General features: G+C 50.8%; 2 protein-coding genes across 4 annotated transcripts; both read right to left on the bottom strand.

Annotated features, from left to right (window-relative positions):
• Positions 1 to 767: 767 nt before the first annotated feature.
• On the bottom strand, positions 768 to 2,437 carry LOC114857346 (pro-adrenomedullin-like). The gene is made up of 3 exons (XM_029153731.3): positions 2,200 to 2,437; positions 1,850 to 1,990; positions 768 to 1,720 (listed from the first exon to the last, which is right to left on the bottom strand). Exons 1-3 carry the CDS (start codon positions 2,292 to 2,294, stop codon positions 1,510 to 1,512), a joined length of 447 nt encoding a protein of 148 aa, XP_029009564.1. The 5' UTR covers positions 2,295 to 2,437; the 3' UTR covers positions 768 to 1,509.
• A 7,917-nt stretch (positions 2,438 to 10,354) lies between these two features.
• On the bottom strand, positions 10,355 to 22,361 carry swap70b (switching B cell complex subunit SWAP70b). 3 transcript variants are annotated; one of them, XM_029154964.3, is made up of 13 exons: positions 22,114 to 22,337; positions 20,940 to 21,080; positions 18,163 to 18,336; positions 17,509 to 17,736; positions 17,172 to 17,318; positions 16,993 to 17,101; positions 16,730 to 16,911; positions 12,656 to 12,763; positions 12,168 to 12,334; positions 11,472 to 11,670; positions 11,296 to 11,392; positions 10,956 to 11,114; positions 10,355 to 10,850 (listed from the first exon to the last, which is right to left on the bottom strand). In XM_029154964.3, the coding sequence occupies exons 1-12, from the start codon at positions 22,219 to 22,221 to the stop codon at positions 10,996 to 10,998; spliced, it is 1,779 nt and encodes a 592-aa protein (XP_029010797.1). In that variant the 5' UTR covers positions 22,222 to 22,337; the 3' UTR covers positions 10,355 to 10,850; positions 10,956 to 10,995. The 3 variants fall into 3 exon arrangements, with proteins under 3 accessions (XP_029010797.1, XP_040927282.1, XP_055365376.1); XM_041071348.2 differs by having other exon boundaries at positions 10,355 to 11,114; positions 22,114 to 22,336; XM_055509401.1 differs by lacking the exons at positions 10,355 to 10,850; positions 10,956 to 11,114; positions 11,296 to 11,392; ... (1 more) ...; positions 12,168 to 12,334; positions 12,656 to 12,763 and adding an exon at positions 16,270 to 16,559 and having other exon boundaries at positions 16,624 to 16,911; positions 22,114 to 22,361.
• Between the last annotated feature and the right edge of the window lie 120 nt (positions 22,362 to 22,481).

The following is a 22,481-nucleotide window of genomic DNA, read 5'->3' on the forward strand; positions in this document are numbered from 1 at the left end:
CAGTGATGCTTGTTTGTGTCCTTACTGTCCACAGCAGACGACTGGAGTTGAAGCTTAGGGTTCATGTTGGAGTCCAGCGCCACCATCTGGACAGAGGGAACTGTTTAATTATATGCACACAATATTTTCTACAGCAGCAACTGATTATGGATGAATTTAATAAGAACTAGAATATTATGACAAACTGAGGAGTCAGTGAAGTTACACGTGTATCAGGCTCCTAGTTTTCCAGAAGTCTCATTGTTTTTGTCGTCAGTTGGACCCAGTCGTTATTTAAGTCGTTTGACTCATTTTTCTTGAATTTAATGAATGAGCTTTACAAAGAAAAGAAAATGAACTAGAGGTGCTGAAAATGATGTGACTTTTAGGAGGGATTTAGGAACGAATCCTTGGTACATGATTCTAGAGCGTCTTATAATTTTCACTCGACAGGAACAGAAAGGTTTTAACGTGGAAGTGGATTATGATGAACCTTGATGCTGTGGTCCACTTTTTGTGCGGTCTGTATCTGGGCGTTGGAGCGGAGCCGCCTCCTCATCAAAACCTGCTTTGTCTTTGCCAAGACTGAACCGATTACACAATGTCAGGAACATGTTGACCCAGTACAAACGCTGGAACATGTGTTTCCGAGAGACGCTGCAGCTGACGGCTTATTTTTAAGGAATGAACCACATTGCGTCACAAGTTTAGCACTTTATCAAACCCGTGGTTTAATCAGGTTGAACCAGACGAAGGCGGAAGGTTCCTGACATCAGTACGTCTCAGGCTTCACAAAACTTCATATTCTTTTTATTTTTGCATTCACTCATTCAACATTGGAGCCATTAAAGCCAGGACTGAGGGTTCCTCAGTACACAACTCAGGCTTCCAAATACATTTTCAAGTCATTTCAGCTAAATCAGGGTTTATTACATTCAAACTACGGAGCAGATAAATGTCAGATATGCGTTTTAAACAAGAGGCACATTTCCCATTTAATGGATTCATTTGCTGTTGGGAAGCTAGATGGCAGCACAGCACCGTTCAGCTCCATCACATCTGAGCTGCAGCTTCCATCGCTTCCATGGCAACAGATGATGGCTCGTTTCACCCTCCTTAACTTACATACACACAAGGAACTGATTTACACACTTAACATACGTTAACAGAGATGTTGTCTTTTTATTACTGTTGAGTATAAGGAGCTGTATGTATTAGCTATATACACTGTACATGTAGATAAGTGCTGGGGGTAAATACGGTCCAGTTTGCTCAGGGGATCCTGACTGTGAGCGTCTGGGATCCAGTCATGTGACGTCTCTTCTCCGTCCCCAGTTCAGGCTGCCAGGCTCATGTCTGATGGAGGACCAACATTCTTATAAATCAGTTTCTATGGTTGGAGTCTCCCATCCCGCGACCTGAGCTTCTTCTGGGCTGTGCAGATGGAGCAGCTCTCCTGTTTGAAGTGTGTGGAATGAAACCTGTTCATCTGCAGAGACCTTGGAGGATTCTCTTAGTCCTGTTCCGGTCTCAGACCACTGCACATGTGCGTTTGTGTCTCCAGAGGAGCCGAGCGGCTTCGCGGCGCCGCCGCCCGTAGCCACAAGGCCCGATCTTGCCGAGAGGAGCCTTGGCGTCTTTGGGCTTGTTGTTAATCTTGTAGATTTCGTGCATCAGGTCTTGGTACACGCATGTGCCAAGTTTGCAGCCATTTGCTTTGGTTGATGCTGACCTCTTGGCTCTGAAGTAGAAACCAGAAGAAGAAAGCAGAGCCGTTTGAGTTTCCATTATCACCACTGGCTTAGTGTTACCAGCAACAGTTGCCCACGGTGACACGTGTGTCCTGCAGACAGGATGTGGGGTTTGATACCTTGGGGCTGGCGCCTCTTTGTCCTGCTGGGCTCCAACATGGACACCAGGGAGGCGGTCAGCGGCTGTGGCTGCGGCTGCGGCTGCGGCTGCGCTGCTACTCAGGTCTCGCTTCACGTGGCTCTGCAGCCATATTTGAAACCTTCAACACAGAAGTAAGATGCTGTCAGAGACAGAGGAGGATGCTTTTATCCTGTTCACCTCCGATCATGAAGAAAACACCACCATGATTGACTCATGAGTAATACTGTGTTAAAGTTTATTAGAGTTCAGAGATTCATTATATTGTTTTACATTCCATCCCATGATGAACTGACGGGTCCGTCTTTGCTTTTGAACCCTCCACCTCACCTCTTTTTCAGGCTGGACGTGAGCTCGTCTCCCTTCAGCGGGAGCACCGTGGTGATAAGGCAGCAGCAGACGACCGTGTGCAGGACTAACCTCATCCTGGCTGCAAACTGGGAGTAATAACAAGAGCTTGGTGGTTTTTCCTGAACGTTAGACAAACAATGAGGTAACGCACACAAAAAACACAAAAAAACTCCTTATTGACGCACCATCAACACATCTAATGCAATACTCTGGGATTAAAAGTAAAGGTTCTCACCTGGAGCTGGCGCCTGTAGCGTGTGATGGGTGTAGTTTGGAGGCGTGAGGTGAGTCTGAGGCTGAGAGGACTTTACCATGAGCTGGAGTCTGAAGCTTACTCTGCAAACATGAGGCTTTATAGTTGGAGGGAGGGAGCTGTACCTGAATGCCAGACCCAGTGGGAGGGACTGTGGGACAGTTCACGTCAAGCCCATCTACCCCACATGTAGAGAGTCGGTCCGAAAGCAAGCACACGCATTCAGACGCATTCACGAAGTGACTAAGGCTTTTAGGAACTGATTTATCGACCTCCTCTTCTTCCCTCCGCGCTAAATATTTATTTGCGGCCGTACAAAGTGGAGACTTTGTGTCTCAAGTCAATTTGCATAGTTTGAGGCTTCTTCTTTAATATTTGTTGAGAACGTGGTTTGAATGGAAGCGCCCGTTGACCCTGTCAGTTGGATGTAGATGTTGTCAATAGATGAAATATTTCCAACATTAGATTTTCAGCGGCTCCGTTTTATTACAAGGGGCTAGGTGTAATTAGACGAACGTGTTGCTATGGCAACGGATGCGCCGCTGCAGAGATGTTGTCCATGTCCGCGTCCTTTTAGTGCCGCTTGAACCGGTGGTTCGCTGCCTTTAAGGGTTCTGGACCGACCCAACTTCGCTCTTGGCCTCGAGGACGACTGTGCATCTGAACGTGTGGCTTCAGCTGTCTGACGGACATGATGTATGTAGAACATCCACAGCCTGGAATTAGGGCCGTCATAAATACTCAGAACCTCAGAACTGCTGACCAGCAGTTTGAAACCAAAGATATTTGATTTCCAGTGATACAAAACGGGAAGAAGCAGTAAATCATCACATCTGACAAACCACAAGCAGAAGATTTTTGGCATTTGCTTGACAAATGACCAAAATGACCTAAACGTTATCAGAATAGTGTAAAGTTCAAATGTCAGAGCCCCAAAAAGGGGAGGAAGGAACCACGAAGCCTCACCGCTGCGTCTGATCTATTTTTGTTTTATGTAACGATATTTTGTGCTCAGCGGAGCGGGTGCAGGACACGCTGGAGGACGGAAGCGGCTCGTTCAGCTCATCCAGAATGAAGAAAGCGTCACAGCCGAGCTGTGAAGGAAGGAAGTGCGTTGGTTTAATGTGGACACAAACTCAGGATTAATGAATGTCTGCTTAGTTCATATTGGTTTCGCAAACTACTGTGAGCCGATCAACCACTGAAGTGGTCAGTTATTCCATTTCCTGTTGGTTGTCAGGTTGTCCGGCGATGATGTCATCACCCTCTGCAGAGCCGTGTTCCTGTGTTTTGGTGCAGGTAGAGTTTGGATCCTGACCCTTATCCCTGAGGTCACCGTTCCACACACGGAGCAGCCGTTCACTGGACGTTCAGTCTGATCCTTTTTTTATTTTCTATTTGAATCTAATCTGGCTATTTTTTCTGTACATCTTTTGCTGCGAGTTCTCATTATTGGACACTTGCTGCTGACTTCGGCTCGGTGGAGGTTTGACCTTTGCTCCGACCTGGAGCCAAAGGATGAAGCCTGGATCTTTTTTTCACACAGTTTCCTCTGTTCCTGAATGAGTTGTCCTCTTACTGGTTTGCAGGGTTTTGGAGTTGAATCGTATCACCGTGAATGCGACCACCTGTGGCTTCCCTCGTTGAGTCCGTATCACTGGGCCAGGACCCTTTTGTTTGCTTTAACTTTTGCTTCAGAAATAGTTTTTAAATTAGGGATAAATTAAATCAAGTCTGGTCGTGTGTTCACTTAGGGTGCAGATGAAGCTGTGATTGATTTCCACAGTCGGGGGTCAGTGGAGCAAACTGTGAGCTCATTGGCCGCCGCCCAATGTTATTATTAGACATTCAGTGTCTATTTATAGTTTAATAAGCACAGAGATAAAACGGGGATGATACGGATCTGATTAACTCTGCTGCTCTGGTATGTAGCCGTGCTGCTTTCATGGCTCTAAACCATTATACCTCCTGGAAATGCACCGAGGGACATGCACTTGTCTGAATGTGAGGCCCAAACATTCCTCTCAGCTTTTTTCCAAACAACGGAAAATCATAGTGTGCATTTGTTTTGGGGGGAAAACACAAGCTGGAGTATTTACCATTTTACAGGTGCAAAATCTCTGTGGACCCACACAGAGAGCTGGACCCGTCCGTCGGGTCCAGTGGGCTTGTTCTGGGTCTCGGTACGGAACCGAACCAGAGAGAACCAGGTGGCAGCTTCTGTAAACATGCTGAGATGTGACTCTAAATATTTTTCTGCCTTTATCTGCGTATGATTGTAAAGACTCAGATAAAAGTTTCCTGTATTATTCCTGAGATTCGAGAAAATTGAGGTTGGACGCAAATATCCAGATCTTAGAATATTGATCTGTCGGATACCTGTCATAACCAAGGTTGGAGCCGCTGTCCTTCGCTGGTGTGAGACCCAGATGCTCAATGCGTTGCTCTGATCTGAGGAAGATCCTTCTTAAACGCAGTGTTTGACTTTCCAGCGCTGCTGTTGTGTTGTGTTGAAAGACGAAATGAGCTGTTAGAACATTGGGCCAGAAGTTGAAAACCTGTCTGAGCCACGGGACGGAACATTCACCCTGACCCGTCTGCAGCCGGGAGGAAGAACCGGCTTAAACCGTTTAAACAGCAGCTTTTCCTCAGCGATCACAAGCGTTTGACCAAATATTGACAACCTGATGTGCTTTTTGGTTTGGGAGCGCGTCCTGAACCAGCTCCATGCTGTCCGGACTCTTCCCACGTCAGGAATGTTCCAGTGTGAAGGACTCAGATTTACACCATGTGGGACCTGAGAGTGGAGGTGTTTCTGTGGGAGCACATAAAGGCAGAGCTGGATGGAACCGGCTAAAGCTTCAGGCCGCGCAGAGGTTAGACTTTGTGTGACGTCAGGGACGCTGCACACAGTTCTGCAACGATGCAGCTAAAAATAGTGTCATTCCTGGATAATTCTTGAAACGTGGAGGAACTGAACCGCTTCATCACAGATTTCAACACACATGAGAAATAGCTGTGATTGCAGTGGGTTATTTTGTAGCACGTCAGACCGTTTCATACCTTTGTTCCAGATGTTGAGATGAAATGAAAACCAGCACAGATTAGTAAAGATTTCATCTGAAGTCTTTCAGGAGTTTTACTGATGGCGTTAATGATGAGTCTGTAGCTGTTCAGAATCAGCTGTTCGCTGTGGCTCCACTGTCTGGATCCAGCATCTCCTCTGAGGTGGAGGATCAGTGAAGGTGAAATATCCAGAGCCTTGGATTTTATGTGACCCCCTGTGGTGCAGAGCTGACGTGTCTGCTCATTGTTTTATTGTTTGAATCTAAGTGCAGATGGATTTGGAGACTGTTGAAGTTCCACTCACTGTCACAGCTAATTTCCTTTCTGTCCTATTGACCAATAAATATGTAAATGTTCCTCCCACCGGCGTCTGTTCTGAGGCTGTACAGCTTTTACTCTCCACATCCTCTGTGAACGGTGAATGTCTGAGCCGGAGGACGAAGCGTCAGCCGTATCGATGGCCTCATGCACCTTGAACGCAGCACAGCGGTGATTTATTGGTCGGCGCTTGTTTATCTCTTCCTATTTCTGCAATGAGGCAACAAGCAGAGCAAATGCAAAGGCGTTGATCCACGTTGTCTTCTCCACTTTCAGCAGATGAATGTCCCTCCAGTGCCCCATAAACATGTTTCCAAAATAGCCTGTTTACTATCGTTGCTCCTATGAAGTTAACAGTGGAATTGCATCGATGTTTCCTGCTCCATCGCATTCTGCTGCCATGACTCATCTGTTGTCACGAAGGCTGGAGTGTTGTCTTCGCCCAGAGCTGTGTTGATAATGAATCAAAACGCTAAATGTGGCTCGTGGAGCTGATCGTCATTCATCACAGTGTGCGCTGACTCAGACGCTTTGAAATGTGGCGAAATGATTGTATAAGACTTCAGACAGAGCATCAGTGTCACCTTGTCCTTGTTAGGACTTTACAGTGGAAGTCATGTTAAACCACTTTGAAATGAGAGAGACCTATTGAGTAACCTGATGTTTCATTCCCCTCTTTAATCAGTAATTAAGTTTTCAGGCTCCAGATTTCATTCAGAAAGGTTTCTGTTGGTTTTCTAGTAAACGGAAAAGAAAGATCCATGAGGGTGAGGCCGACTGAGGTACACGGCGTCCTGCTTCCCTCGCTCTGACCCCCAGATGTTCAGACAGGAGAGCAGGTGATGAGGCCATGATCAAACTGGATTCAACACGTGTGGTAGCGTGATGCTTCTGTACAGACACCACACTCTCCTCAGAGTCTGATGGTTCAGAGGAGCCTCAGAGAAGTGGCCGTTCCCTCCGTGTGCTTCTGGGACCACCTGTGCCGACCCGTCCAGTTTCAGCCGGTGGAACCGAGCTCCGCTGGCGAGTCTGTATGATCTCATAGGATGCTGGTAAACAGCGCTCTGGTGCTGGGCTCGGCCCAGACTTGGCTCCATCCTGATGAGTCAAAGGGTTGCTGTGCTGGCAACAGAGCAGCTCGGTCCACGGGGGATGCTGACTGGGGCTTTTTTCTACTCAAACACTTGTGTTTTATATTTGCGCCTTGCCACACATTCTTGTGTGTTCATGGGGGAGAGGAGGATGAGACACTGACTTCTGAAGTGTTTCTGTCTTGTCACGTAAAGCATTCCTCACCGATGAGTGGAGTCAGTGGAGTCGGTGCCGTCGTGGTACCGTTCCTATCAGAGCCGTGGCTGTTGGGAACCAAGACGTCTGCTTCTGCATGCGGCTCATTCAGGCTAATGCTGCGCGCTAAGGCTGCGCACAGCGCCATCGCTGGGAACACAGCGCCATCGCTGGGAGCACAGCGCCATCGCTGGGAGCACAGCGCCATCGCTGGGAGCACAGCGCTAACGCTGAGCACAGCGCCATTGCTGAGCACAGCGCTAACGGCGAGCGCTAACGGCGAGCGCTAACGCTGAGCACCGTGCTAACGCTGAGCACCGTGCTAACGCTGAGCACCGTGCTAACGCTGAGCACAGTGCTAACGCTGAGCAAAGCGCAAACGCTGAGCACAGCGCTAACGCTGAGCACTGTGCTAACGCTGAGCAAAGCGCTAACGCTGAGCACAGTGCTAACGCTGAGCACCGTGCTAACGCTGAGCACAGTGCTAACGCTGAGCACCGTGCTAACGCTGAGCACCGTGCTAACGCTGAGCACAGTGCTAACAGTGAGCACCATGCTAACGCTGAACAAAGCGCTAACGCTAAGCATTGTGCTAACGCTGAGCACAGTGCTAACGCTGAGCACAGTGCTAACGCTGAGCAAAGCGCTAACGCTGAGCACAGTGCTAACGCTGAGCACAGTGCTAACGCTGAGCAAAGCGCTAACGCTGAGCACTGCGCTAACGCTGAGCAAAGCGCTAACGCTGAGCACAGTGCTAACGCTGAGCACTGTGCTAACGCTGAGCAAAGCGCTAACGCTGAGCACCGTGCTAACGCTGAGCGCAGTGCTAACGCTGAGCACAGTGCTAACGCTGAGCAAAGCACTAACGCTGAGCACTGCGCTAACGCTGAGCAAAGCGCTAACGCTGAGCACAGTGCTAACGCTGAGCACTGTGCTAACGCTGAGCAAAGCGCTAACGCTGAGCACCGTGCTAACGCTGAGCACAGTGCTAACGCTGAGCACCGTGCTAACGCTGAGCACAGTGCTAACGGTGAGCACCATGCTAACGCTGAACAAAGCGCTAACGCTGAGCACTGTGCTAACGCTGAGCACAGTGCTAACGCTGAGCAAAGCGCTAACGCTGAGCACAGCGCTAACGCTCCTGTCCAGCCGCCGCACGCTGGTGGCAGCTGAACTGTGTCGCCCCCCGCACACTAACCTGAGGGTGAGAGAGAGTGGCACCGCTCCCCTTTAACTTGTCAAAGTTATTTATATCTGGGATGAATGACTGAGAAAGATGGCTTTGATTTCTGCGCCGTGGCCTTGGGCTCGGCCTCCATCACATGCTCTGATTGGAGCCAGATCCTTTGTCCCGAAGTCCGTCTTCTTTTACCGGTGAACCTCATGAAGGGGCTAAAGTCGCTGCCTTGGTCCCTTCGTACCCGCCCCCTGTGGAGACGCGAGCGGTGGCCGTCGCTCTCCGGACTCATTGTTTTGCATCTTTGAGGTGAACCACGTTGTGCGTTTGTGCCGCTGAACCATACGACCTTTTAATGTGGAGATGCAGCGATGGGCTGTTTCTGTCTGCTCTGTGGCCAGATGCTTTCCTGAACTCTTAATATGGCCTCATCACACCCCTGGGATCCATGAATTGTCATATGTGATGCTGCGGAGGAAGGTAAATGTTCTGCAGGCCTTCTGTTTTACTGCTCCAGAGGTGCCCCCTGTGCCGTCTGCCTCCACAGGCCTGCGGCTCTCAGGGACTCGTCCGCTATAAATAACCATCACTCTTGAAGCCTATAGACCGTATATATATTTTGAATTCCTAAGACACCTTCGGATACTTATCTCAGATGCCGTGGTGTTCGAGGGGGGCAGTGAGACCCCTCAGAGTCCAGCCTTGCTTCCAGCTCTCTCACTCACACACACACACACACACACACACACACGATGGATTCCAGATTGGGAATTTAATGCATTTCTGTTTCGCATCACCCCCTTGGAATGCGGCACGTGTGCCACAAGCCTCATAACCTCAGGCCGATGATTGTGAGGATGTTTAAAGACATGGGGATGATGGGATGCAGACGCTGCTGGGGGTGCTGGGGGCTGATGGGGAAGCTGAGGGAGGGTTTGGAGGCGGTCGGGTTGACGGAGCACATCCGGTGCAGTACTTGGCGTTAATGGCAGGCCGTTTGGTTGCATAAAGCAATGTTAGTGCAGCTGTGGTATGTACGCAGCACATCTGGACGGCAGATTCCTTCCCAACGCGTTGTGTATGTGTTTGTTTGGTCTGTCCCATCTCACTCAAATTAGCGGCTGTTGCACGATACGAGGGAGGATGGAGTGGATTAACTTAGCTGGGGACCCTTGGGGGTGGGATCTTTTACAAGGTGGTCTGTTTTACATAAAGTTGAGTTTTTGATTTTGCATATTTATACATTGTCATTGTGAAGTCGCCTGCAGGAGCAGGATGGTGAAGCTCTGTCGCAACCTCAGCCACATTAACCTGCGTGGAGCTCGCGTCCGTTGGTTTAGACTCATCTCAGGATCGGTTTCTTCCTGTCATTTAGTGTCTAGGTTGCTGTAACACAACCAGCTCCCAGTTGTTGATAAGCAGCGGGACACGTCCCGGCAGAGTCCGGCCGTCCCATAGAACGTATAGATGTGACACGGACCGGAGCGGCGCCGGAGCTTCTCCGTGGACCTGGGCGTCCTCTGACCTGCGTGTTTAGACGTGGTCAGAACACGAAGCCTTGTTTAATGACTCACTCCATTTAATTACAACTACAATCATTCTTTCCAGCAGCTGGACTGAGAATGAACAAACATCACCTGGAACCATCCAGTCACACTGATTCTGCTCATCATGTAAATGACCTGGATCATCTGAGGGACAACAGAGACAGAATTGAATTAGTCGTTGTTTCCTGCATAGGAGACGCAGCGATAGGGGCTTATTTGGTGGTGTTGGGCCCTAAGTTTTAGTGTTTACCCTTAGTTTGACACTGCAGCGCCCCCTGGTGACCAGAAGCGTCCATCTTGTCCTCTTGGAGCCCGTAGGCTTGTGGGGGCTGAGGTGATGTTCACCCTGGACAGGTCCCATTCCATCGCTGGGCAGCTGTTACATTTATTGGCTTTACATTAGAGAACAAATGAGAAACACCTGCAGCTGTAGTCATTGACTTGACCAAAACCGATCAATACAAAACAAAGACAACTCAATAGTTAGTAAGACTGTTCTTCAACATGTTTTATTACATATTCAGTTTTTTGCATATTTAAAAACATAATAGAAATCATGACTGTATCAAAGACACTGATGGTTACGCTGAGGTTAACATGATGATGAGATGGTTTAGTACATGATACATGGTCTTTAAACCTTTGAACCATCACTGACTGTACATTTGTAAACCGACACAGAACAACTCGGTGAGGAAACGACTGTAAAAGGGTCAGTGTGGTCTAAAAGCAGGAGCACTGAGGAGCAGAGGCTGAGAACATGTGCTTGCGTGGTTTACTGGTTCTGCGTGGTTCACTGGTTCTGCGTGGTTCTTGGACCGGCTCCGTGTTTAACTAGTGGACTGCCACGTGTCGCCTGCTGCTGGTGTCACTTTGCTTTCATCTGATTTTGCCGCTTCCTGTTAATAGGCCACGCGTTTCACTACAGGGTGAGATTCCAGCATTTCCCGATGACTCGTGTCTGTGGGGGATGGTGTCACTGAGATACAGTTAATAGATTCATTAATGCCCCTTGACCTCGAAGGCCTGTGTTATGAGGGTTACGTTACAGTTCAGTGTCACCCAGAGAACAGGCATTATTTACATTCTGTCTGTGCAGCTCTGACTCTTCACAGCCTCCGGTTCTACTGGGCCTGGGTCACCTGGTTCTTCCTCTCCTGCCACTGCTTCTCCCTCAGGCTCAGTTCTCCATCAGAAAAGGAGGCTATGCCCCAGTTGTTGACGATGGGAGTGGGCTTGGACCCTGGAGAGGAAGAGGTCAGACTGAAGCTTCACCTGGTGCGCGTGCTTTCCTTTTCGTTACCGCGCTTGATGCAGCTTTTCTGGTTGAATCAGGCTTATGTACTTCATTAATATAGAGATGTGAGTCTGAGCCTTAAAGCAGCGGACGCCACCATTGATCGCTGCTCGGCTCCGGTGCTTACCTGGCTGAATCAGCCGCAGCAGGCCTTCATGTTCAGCCACCTTGTGCTTCCACGACTTGGTGTTGTTGGTCGCGTCCTCCAGCTTCCTCATCACGTTCTGCGTGAGTCACAAGTGGGAGCGCAGGGTTACACTCAGCCTTTTCATTGAGCCTGAGGCGACTGAACGCGGGGCCCACCTGGTGCTGCACCACGGCTCCCCTGCGCTCCTGCTCCAGCTGCTCCAGCTGCTTCATGGCCGCCTGCAGAGCGCTCTCCTTGGCCACGCGCTCCTTCTCCAGCTCTTCTTTCTCGGCCTCCGTCTTGGAGATGGCGCGCTGCTGCCGGAGGTGTATCTGCTCCAGCTCCGCTCTCTTCTTGGCCTCCTGCTCCAGTAACCTGCTCCGGACACAAATGGCAGCGTTTACTCCCAGCTCCACAGTAAGGTGTGTGTCAGTCTGCCAGCAGAGGGCGCTGTGGTGCAGTCAATGACTGTTGGAGGGAGCCAACGACAACCACAGATGAAGGACAGAGAACAGTCAAAAAGCAGAAGTCGCCCCCCTTCATTCGATGACACAGATGTTCCTCCAGCTCGAAGGCCTTGTGCAGCCAGGAAACCAACTTCCACTGTCGGCCTCAAAGCCTGAAAGTGCTCCTTATGATCTGCACAAACCTTGAGTCTCTGCTCAGGTTAAAGAAGCTGATCACTAGTTGTTACAAAAGTGAGATAAACGTAGATGTCAGCATGGAGGAAGGAAAGGAAGGAAGGAAGGAAGGAAGCGACTGCCACAGGCCCATACACACATAGAGGCAGGCAGGGCTGCTGAGCTGTAGCCTCCTGCTCAACCAACTCACTGACTGTCAACATTTACTACATGAGGCCTGTGTGGACCGACCGTTCCTGCAGCCGGCGGACGGCTTCCTCGTCCTGTCTGGCCCGTCTCTCGTCCTCCAGCGCATCCTCTAGTTTCCCGTACATCTCCTCCAGCTCACGGACCCGCTGCAGGTACTGCTCCAGCTCAGTGGACTTCTGGGCCACCTGCTCCTCCATCTGCTGTCGTACCTGGAGCAAATGCAGAGAAATGTGGTAGCGGTTGGTGTTATGGCCTGGTTGCGGTGTGGAGGTGGATTCTTGTCCAGTTATACACTATGGGCTCCTTCAGATCATTGTGTGCTGAGCCTTGGTGGTTTTTATCACATCACGTGTGCTTGTGTCTTGCTGGTAGAAGCAGGGCGTGAGCCACGGCCCAAACACCTGCTGGTGAACCACATGAGCATGAAGCTGTCGACAGCAGAGCCAGTGAAGCAGAGGTCCAGTTCAGCGTTGTTGTGCTTTACTGAACAGAACTGGGCTTCGTTGCCAGTGAAGGTGATGCTGCTTTACCATCTTCTCTCTCTCCAGGTCCGTCCTGTAGCGGTCCTGGAGCTCCGTCTGGGTCTGAAGTCGCTTCTTCTCCTCGGCCGCTGCGTACGCCGCTGCTTCCTCCAGCTCCTGAACGACACAAAACCAGACGGCCGTCAAAGAAAACAGCAAGCGCTTCCTGTTGAGGAACGAAACCCAGGTTTTCAGCTTTTACCCTGAAGTTCAGGTGGAACAACAGGTTTGACTGACACGATGCGCCTCAGCTGTCGGCTACAAGTAAACGTTTGCTGTGCAAGATTCGTTGGGTTTTAGTAAAATAACTAAAAAAAGAAATTAAACTCAACTTGAATTTATGAAACAATATTAAGACAAATAACAGCTCACGTTACTGTCATCAGCCTTCAGTTTCATAAAAATAAACACTAAATTCCCATTAAAGACACACAATGGTCTTTGTGGCCGTTTGACCTGGTGTTGACTCAGGCCCAACTGTGAAGCTGCAGCAGTTGGCTGCTAATAGAAGCCCAGTGTGCGCAGGTCGCGGCAGTGGCTCCTCCGTCTTTGTGCGTCTGTGCATTCATGCGACAACTATGTGAGGGCGCCTCGCACCTCAATGCCACGTTGTTGAGCGTCCAGAGAGTGGAGCCCGACAAAGGCGCACTGTCTGATGAGCAGAACGGGACCGCTCAGATGGTGGATCTGCTCCGTTCACGGTTCTTTGGATCATGGAGGATCACAAATGACTTCACAAAAAAGAAAAGCATGTCTGCAGTCATTCTCATTTAATTAGATAATAGTAATCTTAAATAAGGGGATATATCGACAGAACAAATAAATGTTTTTTGTGATTTTAGCACATTCTCTGAACATTCCCACATGAATCTGTGTGCTATGGTAATTAGGTGGGCGGGGCCAGGGCCAATCTACGCTGTGATTGGCTGCTGACTCGTGCTCAGTGCTTTTAAAGCACTTTGTGCAGATCCAGACGCGACTTGAAACAAACGACACGCTCAACGTTCACAGTGAACTTAAACATTCAATCTCTGAAATGTTTACAAACTTAGAGCAGCTGCACAAAATAAACTACAGATTTATTTCTACTCTTTGTATGAGTGTGTAGTAACTTCCCGTTGAATTGAAAACAGATGAGCATGAAGTCACATGAATGGATCCAGCTGATGTGAAGCTGCAGCTTGTTTCTTATCCACTCACTTCCTCCCGTTTGTGTACAGCATTAACAGGAAGTAGCCGCTTGACAAATCACTAGATTTTAGCACAACAAATGAGTGGAGTGTGAACAGACAGTGAGTCAGGTTCACAGGGATTCACTGCTTAACGGAGACAAGCGTCGTCTTTTGTCTCACACACATTCAATCCACATTGTGTTAGAGCCGTGACGGACCATTCATCAGCTCCGTTATTGGTATTCATGAGCCTTCGCAGGTTTGCGTGACCTACTTTATGGGTGTAAATAAAACCGTGTGGCTTTAAGAAGTCACAGATCGTCTGTCTGAAGCCGACAGCTTATTCTGACATGTGACTTATGGAGGAAACCTGCAGCCTGATGCCAATGGGTGCTTTCAAAATAAGTGATCAGCTGACATGACTCCACTGACTCTGAGTCACAGTGAAAAAACGAGCAGCAGAGAAGGTTTGTGTTATTTGTTCAAACACAGTCGGACACACAACCTGTAGCTGAGATTAACGCCAGGTCACACGATGGACAGATTCACTCGCTTCCTTTTTACACAATGAAAGCTTCCCATCGTTACAGCTGTTTGTACGCAGTCTGTTGGTTCAGTGGTTAAACGACTTTACAGACAGAACCACAGCTTCCAGTCTCTGCTTCAGCATCGTTTCACAGTGACGTCACCACAAGGAGTGTTAATGCAGAACAAACTATGACACTTTGTTCATTAAACTGAATTACTGGTTGCATTTGGTCATCATTCGCAGTGATGCCGTCGTCTGTAGTAACTAGTTACTCTGATGATGATGGGTCTGGAGTGGACCAACACTAACTCTCCTCCTGAAGGAGTCGATGCAGCCACTTCTGTGCTTTCACCCTCACTCACTTGGTTCTGTCCATTTTATTGTCAACAACAAAAGGAAACTAGACAAAAATGGACAGGCCGCTAAGGGTTAACTGTAACGACTAAAGCCACAGTTTGCTTCAGATAAATACCGTCATCAGCTCATAGTATGATGACAAACGGGTTAGTCCGCTCCTCAACATACTCCTCTTCATGCATAAGACCTGAGCTACTGAGAAATCTATTTCAGAGCTCGTCTTCCTGTATCCGTGGCCGCCAGGAATCAGGAAGTCTGACTGATGAATGAGAGAATCCATGAGGGGAAATCCAACATTTAATTTAGCCACTAACGTTCCACTGAACGGCTTCCCTCAAACTGTGTTGGTTGAAACTCTGAGGACATCTGATTGTTTAGGAACTCCTGGAATGCAGTAAAGCAGCATCATGATGCTCGTCTCATCGTTTGAAGTTAACAATGTAACTACTGCTGGCATCGCATCCAAGGTACTTCACAACCATGTGGACACGCCACACACCTGAGGGGGAGGGGGAGCCTGTCTGCAGGCCTGGAGGCACCTCCTCCTCCTCTGTGACCCAGGCCTGGTGGCACCTCCTCCTCCTCTGTGACCCAGGCCTGGTGGCACCTCCTCCTCCTCTGTGACCCAGGCCTGGATGAAAACGAGCACTGAATTCGGCAGCTGAGGCCTGGATCACCTCCTCCTCCTCGGTGACCCAGGCCTGGAGGCACCTCCTCCTCTGTGACCCAGGCCTGGATCACCTCCTCCTCCTCTGTGACCCAGACCTGGAGGCACCTCCTCCTCCTCTGTGACCCAGGCCTGGGTCACCTCCTCCTCCTCCTCTGTGACCCAGGCCTGGATCACCTCCTCGTCCTCTGTGACCCAGACCTGGAGGCGTCTCCTCCTCCTCTGTGACCCAGGCCTGAAAGCACCTCCTCCTCCGTGACCCAGGCCTGGAGGCACCTCCTCCTCCGTGACCCAGGCCTGGAGGCACCCCCTCCCCTGTGACCCAGGCCTGGGTCACCTCCTCCTCCTCTGTGACCCAGGTCTGGAGGCACCTCCTCCTCTGTGACCCAGGCCTGGGTCACCTCCTCCTCCTCTGTGACCCAGGACTGGAGGCACCTCCTCCTCTGAGAGCCAGGCCTGGGTCACCTCCTCCTCCTCTGTGACCCAGGTCTGGAAGCACCTCCTCCTCCGTGACCCAGGCCTGGGTCACCTCCTCCTCCTCTGTGACCCAGGTCTGGAGGCACCACCTCCTCCTCTGTGACCCAGGCCTGGATCACCTCCTCCTCCTCTGTGACCCAGGCCTGGATCACCTCCTCCTCCTCGGTGACCCAGACCTGGAGGCGCCTCCTCCTCCTCTGTGACCCAGGCCTGAAAGCACCTCCTCCTCCGTGACCCAGGCCTGGAGGCACCTCCTCCTCTGTGACCCAGGCCTGGATCACCTCCTCCTCCTCTGTGACCCAGGTCTGGAGGCACCTCCTCCTCTGTGACCCAGGCCTGGGTCACCTCCTCCTCCTCTGTGACCCAGGTCTGGAGGCACCTCCTCCTCTGTGACCCAGGTCTGGAGGCACCTCCTCCTCTGTGACCCAGGCCTGGGTCACCTCCTCCTCCTCTGTGACCCAGGACTGGAGGCACCTCCTCCTCCTCTGTGACCCAGGCCTGGATCACCTCCTCCTCCTCTGTGACCCAGGCCTGGGTCACCTCCTCCTCCTCCTCTGTGACCCAGGCCTGGGTCACCTCCTCCTCCTCCTCTGTGACCCAGGCCTGGATCACCTCCTCGTCCTCGGTGACCCAGACCTGGAGGCGCCTCCTCCTCCTCTGTGACCCAGGCCTGAAAGCACCTCCTCCTCCGTGACCCAGGCCTGGAGGCACCTCCTCCTCCGTGACCCAGGCCTGGAGGCACCACCTCCTCCTCTGTGACCCAGGCCTGGATCACCTCCTCCTCCTCTGTGACCCAGGCCTGGGTCACCTCCTCCTCCTCTGTGACCCAGGACTGGAGGCACCTCCTCCTCTGAGACCCAGGCCTGGAGGCGTCTCCTCACCTTCCTCATGTTCTCCAGCTCCAGCTGTTTGGCTTCGTTGGCCGTTTGCAGCTCCTTCATCCTCAGCTCCAGCTCCTGCTGTTCAGCCTGCTGCTTCTGACGCTGGTCCCGGCGCTTCTGCCGGGCCTCGCGGTGCGGCGCCGCGCGGCCCTGACGCAGCACAGTCACACAGTTCTGGATGGCTGAAAGGACCGAGGCAGGAATCAGCTTCTCAAAGGTGAAAGCTCGCATTTCAGCTCGCATTTCACTAGTAAAGTCCTCACCCTGCATCCACTCCTGCTTTTTCTTCTTGTCCGAAGCGCTGATCTCAAAACCTTTTAGTGACGACTTGATGAAGAAGAGACACTTCTTCCCGTCTTTGTCTTGTAGAGGCTGCAGAGAAAGCACACCGTCAGAGGAGCTCCCCGTGCTCCTGCGTCCCACGCGTGACTGAGCTTCTTGCCTCCACGCTGCAGTTGCCGTCCAGTACGATGTCGCCCTTCTTCTCGGCCCGGTCCTCAGCCACGTAGTAGGAGATGGAGTTGGGCATGAGCACGAACCAGCGCTCGGTCCAGTTCTTCCTCTTGTGGCCCTTCTTCATCAAGTAGCCCTGCAGAGAACCACGGCACAAACACACTCAGCTTTACGGAGCGATAGGACACATTCACACAATCCTTCCTGTGGAGGTTTACAGGCCACAGACTCTCACTTCCCTCTTTTATAAAAAGGCCCTGTTCCTCAGACGCTTTCAGTTTGCCTCCTGTGTGGCTCCTGCTCGTCACATTCAGAAGCCAACCAACCTGCTTGAGCACGTCCAGGATGAGCTCCTGGTAGACCTCGCCCACGGCCATGGACAGCGTCTGGCCGTCCATGCCTTTGCTGAAGTGGCCGGAGCCCACCAGCGCGATGAGCTCCCACGCGTTCAGACACTGCTGCTTGGAGTGGAGCTCCAGCCTGTAGTCCTCGAAGCGCTCCTCCACCCAGCTGCCCCCCATGGCCTCGGTCAGCTTACGGAGGAAGTACTCGATCTGAGCAGGGAGACACGCGTTCATCATGATTCAGGCTCAGCGTTCGTCGGCTGCAGCCTGAACGCTCACATTTCTGTTGGGAACAAATCTTCCTGTGATTCAGCTCAGATCTTTGTTACACCCAACAATAAACTTTCCAGCATTTGTAGAAGAACAGGAAGCTGGAAACTTCCTTTTCTGCTGTTGAGCAACAGACATTTTCAGTGGGTAACAAACGCTGAAGCTGGAGTCCAGAAGCAGAGTAAACTAATTAAAGCTGGAGTCTGCAGTTTACACCTTCCTGTTTCACAAGAACAAATGAAAACATTCCCCACAACATTTAACGTCCTGTTGAAACATGAAGCTGCAAATCTGCACAGCTTCAACACCTTCAGCACAAATCTGCAAAAGGGCAGAGACGCAGCTGAGTGAAAAAACAACCCCCACCTCCTCCGTGACCATGATCAGCGGGTACCGGTCCTCAGACAGGAAGTTGAAGATGCACCAGATCTTGAAGGCGTCGTCGCTGCTGATGAGCAGACGACCTGGAGGCAGGTTTTTCCTGGAGCACAGCAACCAGCAAATCCTGTCGAAGTCCTGCCGGTTGAACTTCTCCGTGACCTGTGGCAGAGATGGAGTCTTTACAGCAGGAAAAGGTCCCATCACCCCGCAACCGCTATACAGCCCTCAGACCACATCCCATCAACTGTCTGAAGGTGCCAGTGTTTTCAGTGGACACCACTCATCACTAGTGTGTTTTCAACATCCGACCAAAAGTGAGCTGTCAAAACAATCATCCAGCAAAGAAGGTGCAACCGGCGCCGTGGCCTCGCCAACGTCAGTGGCTTCTATGGAGTCAACAGGTCAAAGAGTCGGAACCTTATGCACAAAACCCTACGTCAACAACTGGATCAGAAGTTTACAAAGAAGCTGCTGCTAAATGATTTCACTGGTCATGGAGCAACGCGGAGATCTGGGTTCGTCAGCAGAACCGAACCCGGCTCAGCGACATGCGCAGGTTCTGTGTTCCTCTGCAGGAGGACGGGTTTAGAATGGAACCCGTCCGCACAGACTGTTTGAGATGCATCACCACACAGCCTCCTACTGCAGCAGACACAGCTCCACCTCTGTCTTAGGCGTAGCTTCAGCTAGATGCACTGAAGGAGTGAACGACAGAACCACAGGATCTGATGCAAGTCTGTGGGGAACGCTGTGCTGCGCTAAAGCGGCACCAAAAAGCAGCAGGAAAACACGTAGGTCCTTCACAAGCTCGGCACAAACAGCTGGGTCCAAAGCTGGAGCCGAAGCCTTTTAGAAGCACAAAGTTTGTCTGGAGGATGTGGCGGTCTGTGCTTTTAATGAATCAGCAGAGAAGTGGCTGCTGAGAACAGCTCAGTTGTGAAACAATAAGAGCCTTGTCAGCGCTGCTCCCTCGCGCTCATTAAGATTCAGGAGCCAGACTCCTTATCTGCTGCATCACAACCTGCAGCCAGACCAGAAAAGCAGCGCCTGCACCGGCCGAACAGGACCGTCCGCTTCACAGCGCCGCGTTCAGTCTGAGCTCTGGAATCGAAGCTATGAAGGGGAACTACGCGTCGAAGCACAGGGACCACATCAACCTGCAGGTGTGTGAGGCCAGAACTCCAGAACCCTGAACCCTGGCCTCAAAACATGACCAGACAACAGCAGGAGGGGCGCCCTCATCCTTGGGTCAGCGACCGCCACAAGCATCGAACCCTGAAGGAGGGAGACGGGTGGAGACCCCAGCCTGCGTGAGTGGGAAATGACAGGATGAGTGGGAAATGACAGGATGAGTGGGAAATGACAGGATGAGTGAGTGGACGCATGGCTCCTAAACACAATCAGTCCAGTCTTCAGACTTTCCTCCCACTTACGTGTGTGCAGGTAACGGAGCCGAGACGCTCAGCATCACGATGCCTCGGGCGGAGCCTCGGCCTCGGGCCGGGGCCTCAAACTCAGGCCGGGGCCTCAAACTCAGGCCGGGGCCTCAAACTCAGGCCGGGGCCTCAAACTCAGGCCGGGGCCTCAAACTCAGGCCGGGGCCTCAAACTCAGGCCGGGGCCTCAAACTCAGGCCGGGGCCTCGGGCGGAGCCTCGGCCTCGGGCCGGAGCCACGGCTCTGCTGCATTGTCTCAGATAAGTGGGGACGGGGACGTCACACGGAGACAATAGGCAGCACAAACATGTCAGCCTCCACCCAGGCGCCTTAAAGGCACAGGGCTGTGGTTCCACACGGACTCTTGTGTGTCTGTTTGTGTGAACCGACCTGTGTGAGTCCACGAGTCCAGCCCTGCTTCAACCTGAGATCCTCCTCACGCTCACGCTCGCTTTCCTGGTTCAGTGAGGTGGAGTTTCCTCAGAGCCGCTCCAGTGTTTGGGAGTGAATGTGGCGTGAAGTCACGTCTGAATTTACGTTTCTCTAAAGAAACAGCTCAGCTGCCGTCATCCAGTGGGTCAAACGAGACAGTTAAACATGATCGACCTCGGACCGTGACGAGAACCCAGTTCAAATGTGTGGAGCGAGAAACTGGCCAATAAAAAATAATCACAGCAGAGTTGAAACTTTCCTGTTTGATAGTAAATCTGTTCAAACACGTTGAAATGAGCCACAGAACAGAACAAACATCACCTCAATCAATGATCATCATCAGATTCAACCTGGTCACAAGAGACGAAGAATTAAATGTTTATGTGCGTTTAGAAACAGGAAACTGCAGCTGTGATTGGCCCAAGCAGCACCAGCAGCAGCCAATCAGAGCTCCTGGTTTAGTTTGCGAAGCAATTATTACAAATAAAACCAGGTTAGTATCAACAGACTGTGATACGGACAAAAACAAAACAAGAAAAATTCATTCAGCCATTTGTTTTACGACATTTGCTGTTTGTAATGATAAAACACACAGTCTTTAAATCTGTAGAACTCAGGAGGACGCTTCACTCAACAACTGGACCCAGAAGCTGTGGAAACGGTGTGTTCAGTTTGTGTTTTTAGCATCTAATAATGAATCATTCTGGCCACCGAGTCACAGCACAGACCAGTGACTCACAAAAACCCACAACACCAAAGGAACACGTACCGTGGCCACAGAAACACGACCAGAGGAGACGCTTGAATCGACTCGAGCTCAGCGTTCAATTTTAGCTTTTCAGTTAAACCAAAGCGCTCCCGCTGCTGTGCCTCGCAACATCTGGCTGTGACTCACCTTATCCAGGATGAACTTGTTCAGGTACGGCATGTAGCCCTGCGTCGACACCGGACCCTCGTCGTCGTCTTTGAAATGCTCCTCCAGCGCCACGGGGTCGTGGGGGATTTTCATCACCGTACATAAGTTGTGTGACAGCACCTGGAGCAATCACAGGCCTCGCGTTAGAACCAGGTTAAACACTGATCATCACAGCTGTAACAGCAGCTGTCCTGACCATCGACCCCATGGCTCATCTATTGATCTACTTCAGCTCAGGCTGAAGCTCAGAGCATCACTTCCTTCAGCAGAACTCGTAATGAGTGGATGAACAGGTAAGGTCACATCACTGCCGTTACGGTGAATCAGGTGAGTTAGTAATGAATGAAATGTGAGTATTTGTATGGAAAGCCTGAGGTGATTTTTATCTGAACAAGAATTGTGTTGATTAACTGTCAAATAAAAACACTAACAACCAAACTCGGGAACCGTGTTTGATTCCATGCTTCTATAGAAAGATGATCAGGTGCTAAATAATGAACCTTTACTCATGTTACATCACTGTGGTGATTTGACAGACGTTTCCCAGAACGTCCCTCGACAAACTGGTTGCTAAACATCAATCACTGAGCAACAAACGAGTGTTTGAGCAACAGCCTGAAGTTTCTGCTCTTTCCACAGACTGGACCGGTGCCGGTTCTCAGTCAGTTCAATTCAGTATGTTTATTTACTTATATACACGCATTTTACAAGGTTTAAGAGTTCGTGCCACTGATCAACATCAGGAAATGCTTTTATTCTATTTAAACGCTTGACCTTTAGCTGCTTTCTTTTTAAGTTTCCAGCAGAGCGGAGGTACGAGGCGCTGACGTCATGTTGGACACTGGATCACATGTACATGTTTCTATTCGGCCTTTATGTGTGAATCTCCTCACAGAGACACAAAGTAACAGGTGAGATCTTTCATCTCAACAGTTTACATTTACAGACTGAAAGTCTTCAATAAATGATCGTCACAAACATAAGTAGAAAGTTCAATGACGTCAGTTTCGCTGCTTCGGTGACTCTGCCTCAGGAATCAGTGCGGATCAGCTGCAGGTGCGTCTTTCTACTTGAGGACACGCTTCATTCACAGCCGATAAAAGATAAGAACCAAACGGGCCCCTGAAGCGGATGGAGAACGCGCGTCGCTCACCTTCAGCTGAGATTTGGAGACTTTTCCGCATTGATCCACGTCCAGGGCGGTGAACGCGTGCCAGATGGACTTGAGCAGTTCGCCCCGCAGTTCGTCCCGCAGAGCCATGGTGCTGAGCTGAGCCCGACCTCGCGTCCGACTCTTCCTCTGCTCCGCATCTGAGAGCGCTCGCCTCGAAGAGGAAGAGTCACGTGACGCGCAGAGTCGGAGGATCCGAGCAGCAGCAGCACCGCTCAGCGAGAGACGCGCACATCACAGCGCGTTCCTTCCGTCCAGCTGCCACTTTTATCCGCGTCTCCGTCCACAGAGCATCCTGGCCGTCTCATTGCCTTTAGCACAAGGTCAAACTGCTGGGTTGAGTTCGTTTG

Source organism: Betta splendens, chromosome 6 (genome assembly GCF_900634795.4).
Source record: "Betta splendens chromosome 6, fBetSpl5.4, whole genome shotgun sequence".
Classification (NCBI taxonomy): Eukaryota; Metazoa; Chordata; class Actinopteri; order Anabantiformes; family Osphronemidae; genus Betta; species Betta splendens.

Bases quoted from the DNA above. Each gene is read 5' to 3' on its own strand.
- swap70b (XM_029154964.3), bottom strand. From the start codon at position 22,221: ATGGCTCTGCGGGACGAACTGCGGGGCGAACTGCTCAAGTCCATCTGG. The intron at 12,335-12,655 runs GTAAAGCAGCAT...CATTTGCTCCAG, and splicing joins ACCTGGAGAGAGAGAAGATG to GTACGACAGCAGATGGAGGA. The intron at 11,393-11,471 runs GTGGGCCCCGCG...TGACTCACGCAG, and splicing joins GAGCCGTGGTGCAGCACCAG to AACGTGATGAGGAAGCTGGA.
- LOC114857346 (XM_029153731.3), bottom strand. From the start codon at position 2,294: ATGAGGTTAGTCCTGCACACGGTCGTCTGCTGCTGCCTTATCACCACG. The intron at 1,991-2,199 runs GTGAGGTGGAGG...TCTGTGTTGAAG, and splicing joins ACGTCCAGCCTGAAAAAGAG to GTTTCAAATATGGCTGCAGA. The intron at 1,721-1,849 runs GTATCAAACCCC...TTTCTACTTCAG, and splicing joins AAAGAGGCGCCAGCCCCAAG to AGCCAAGAGGTCAGCATCAA.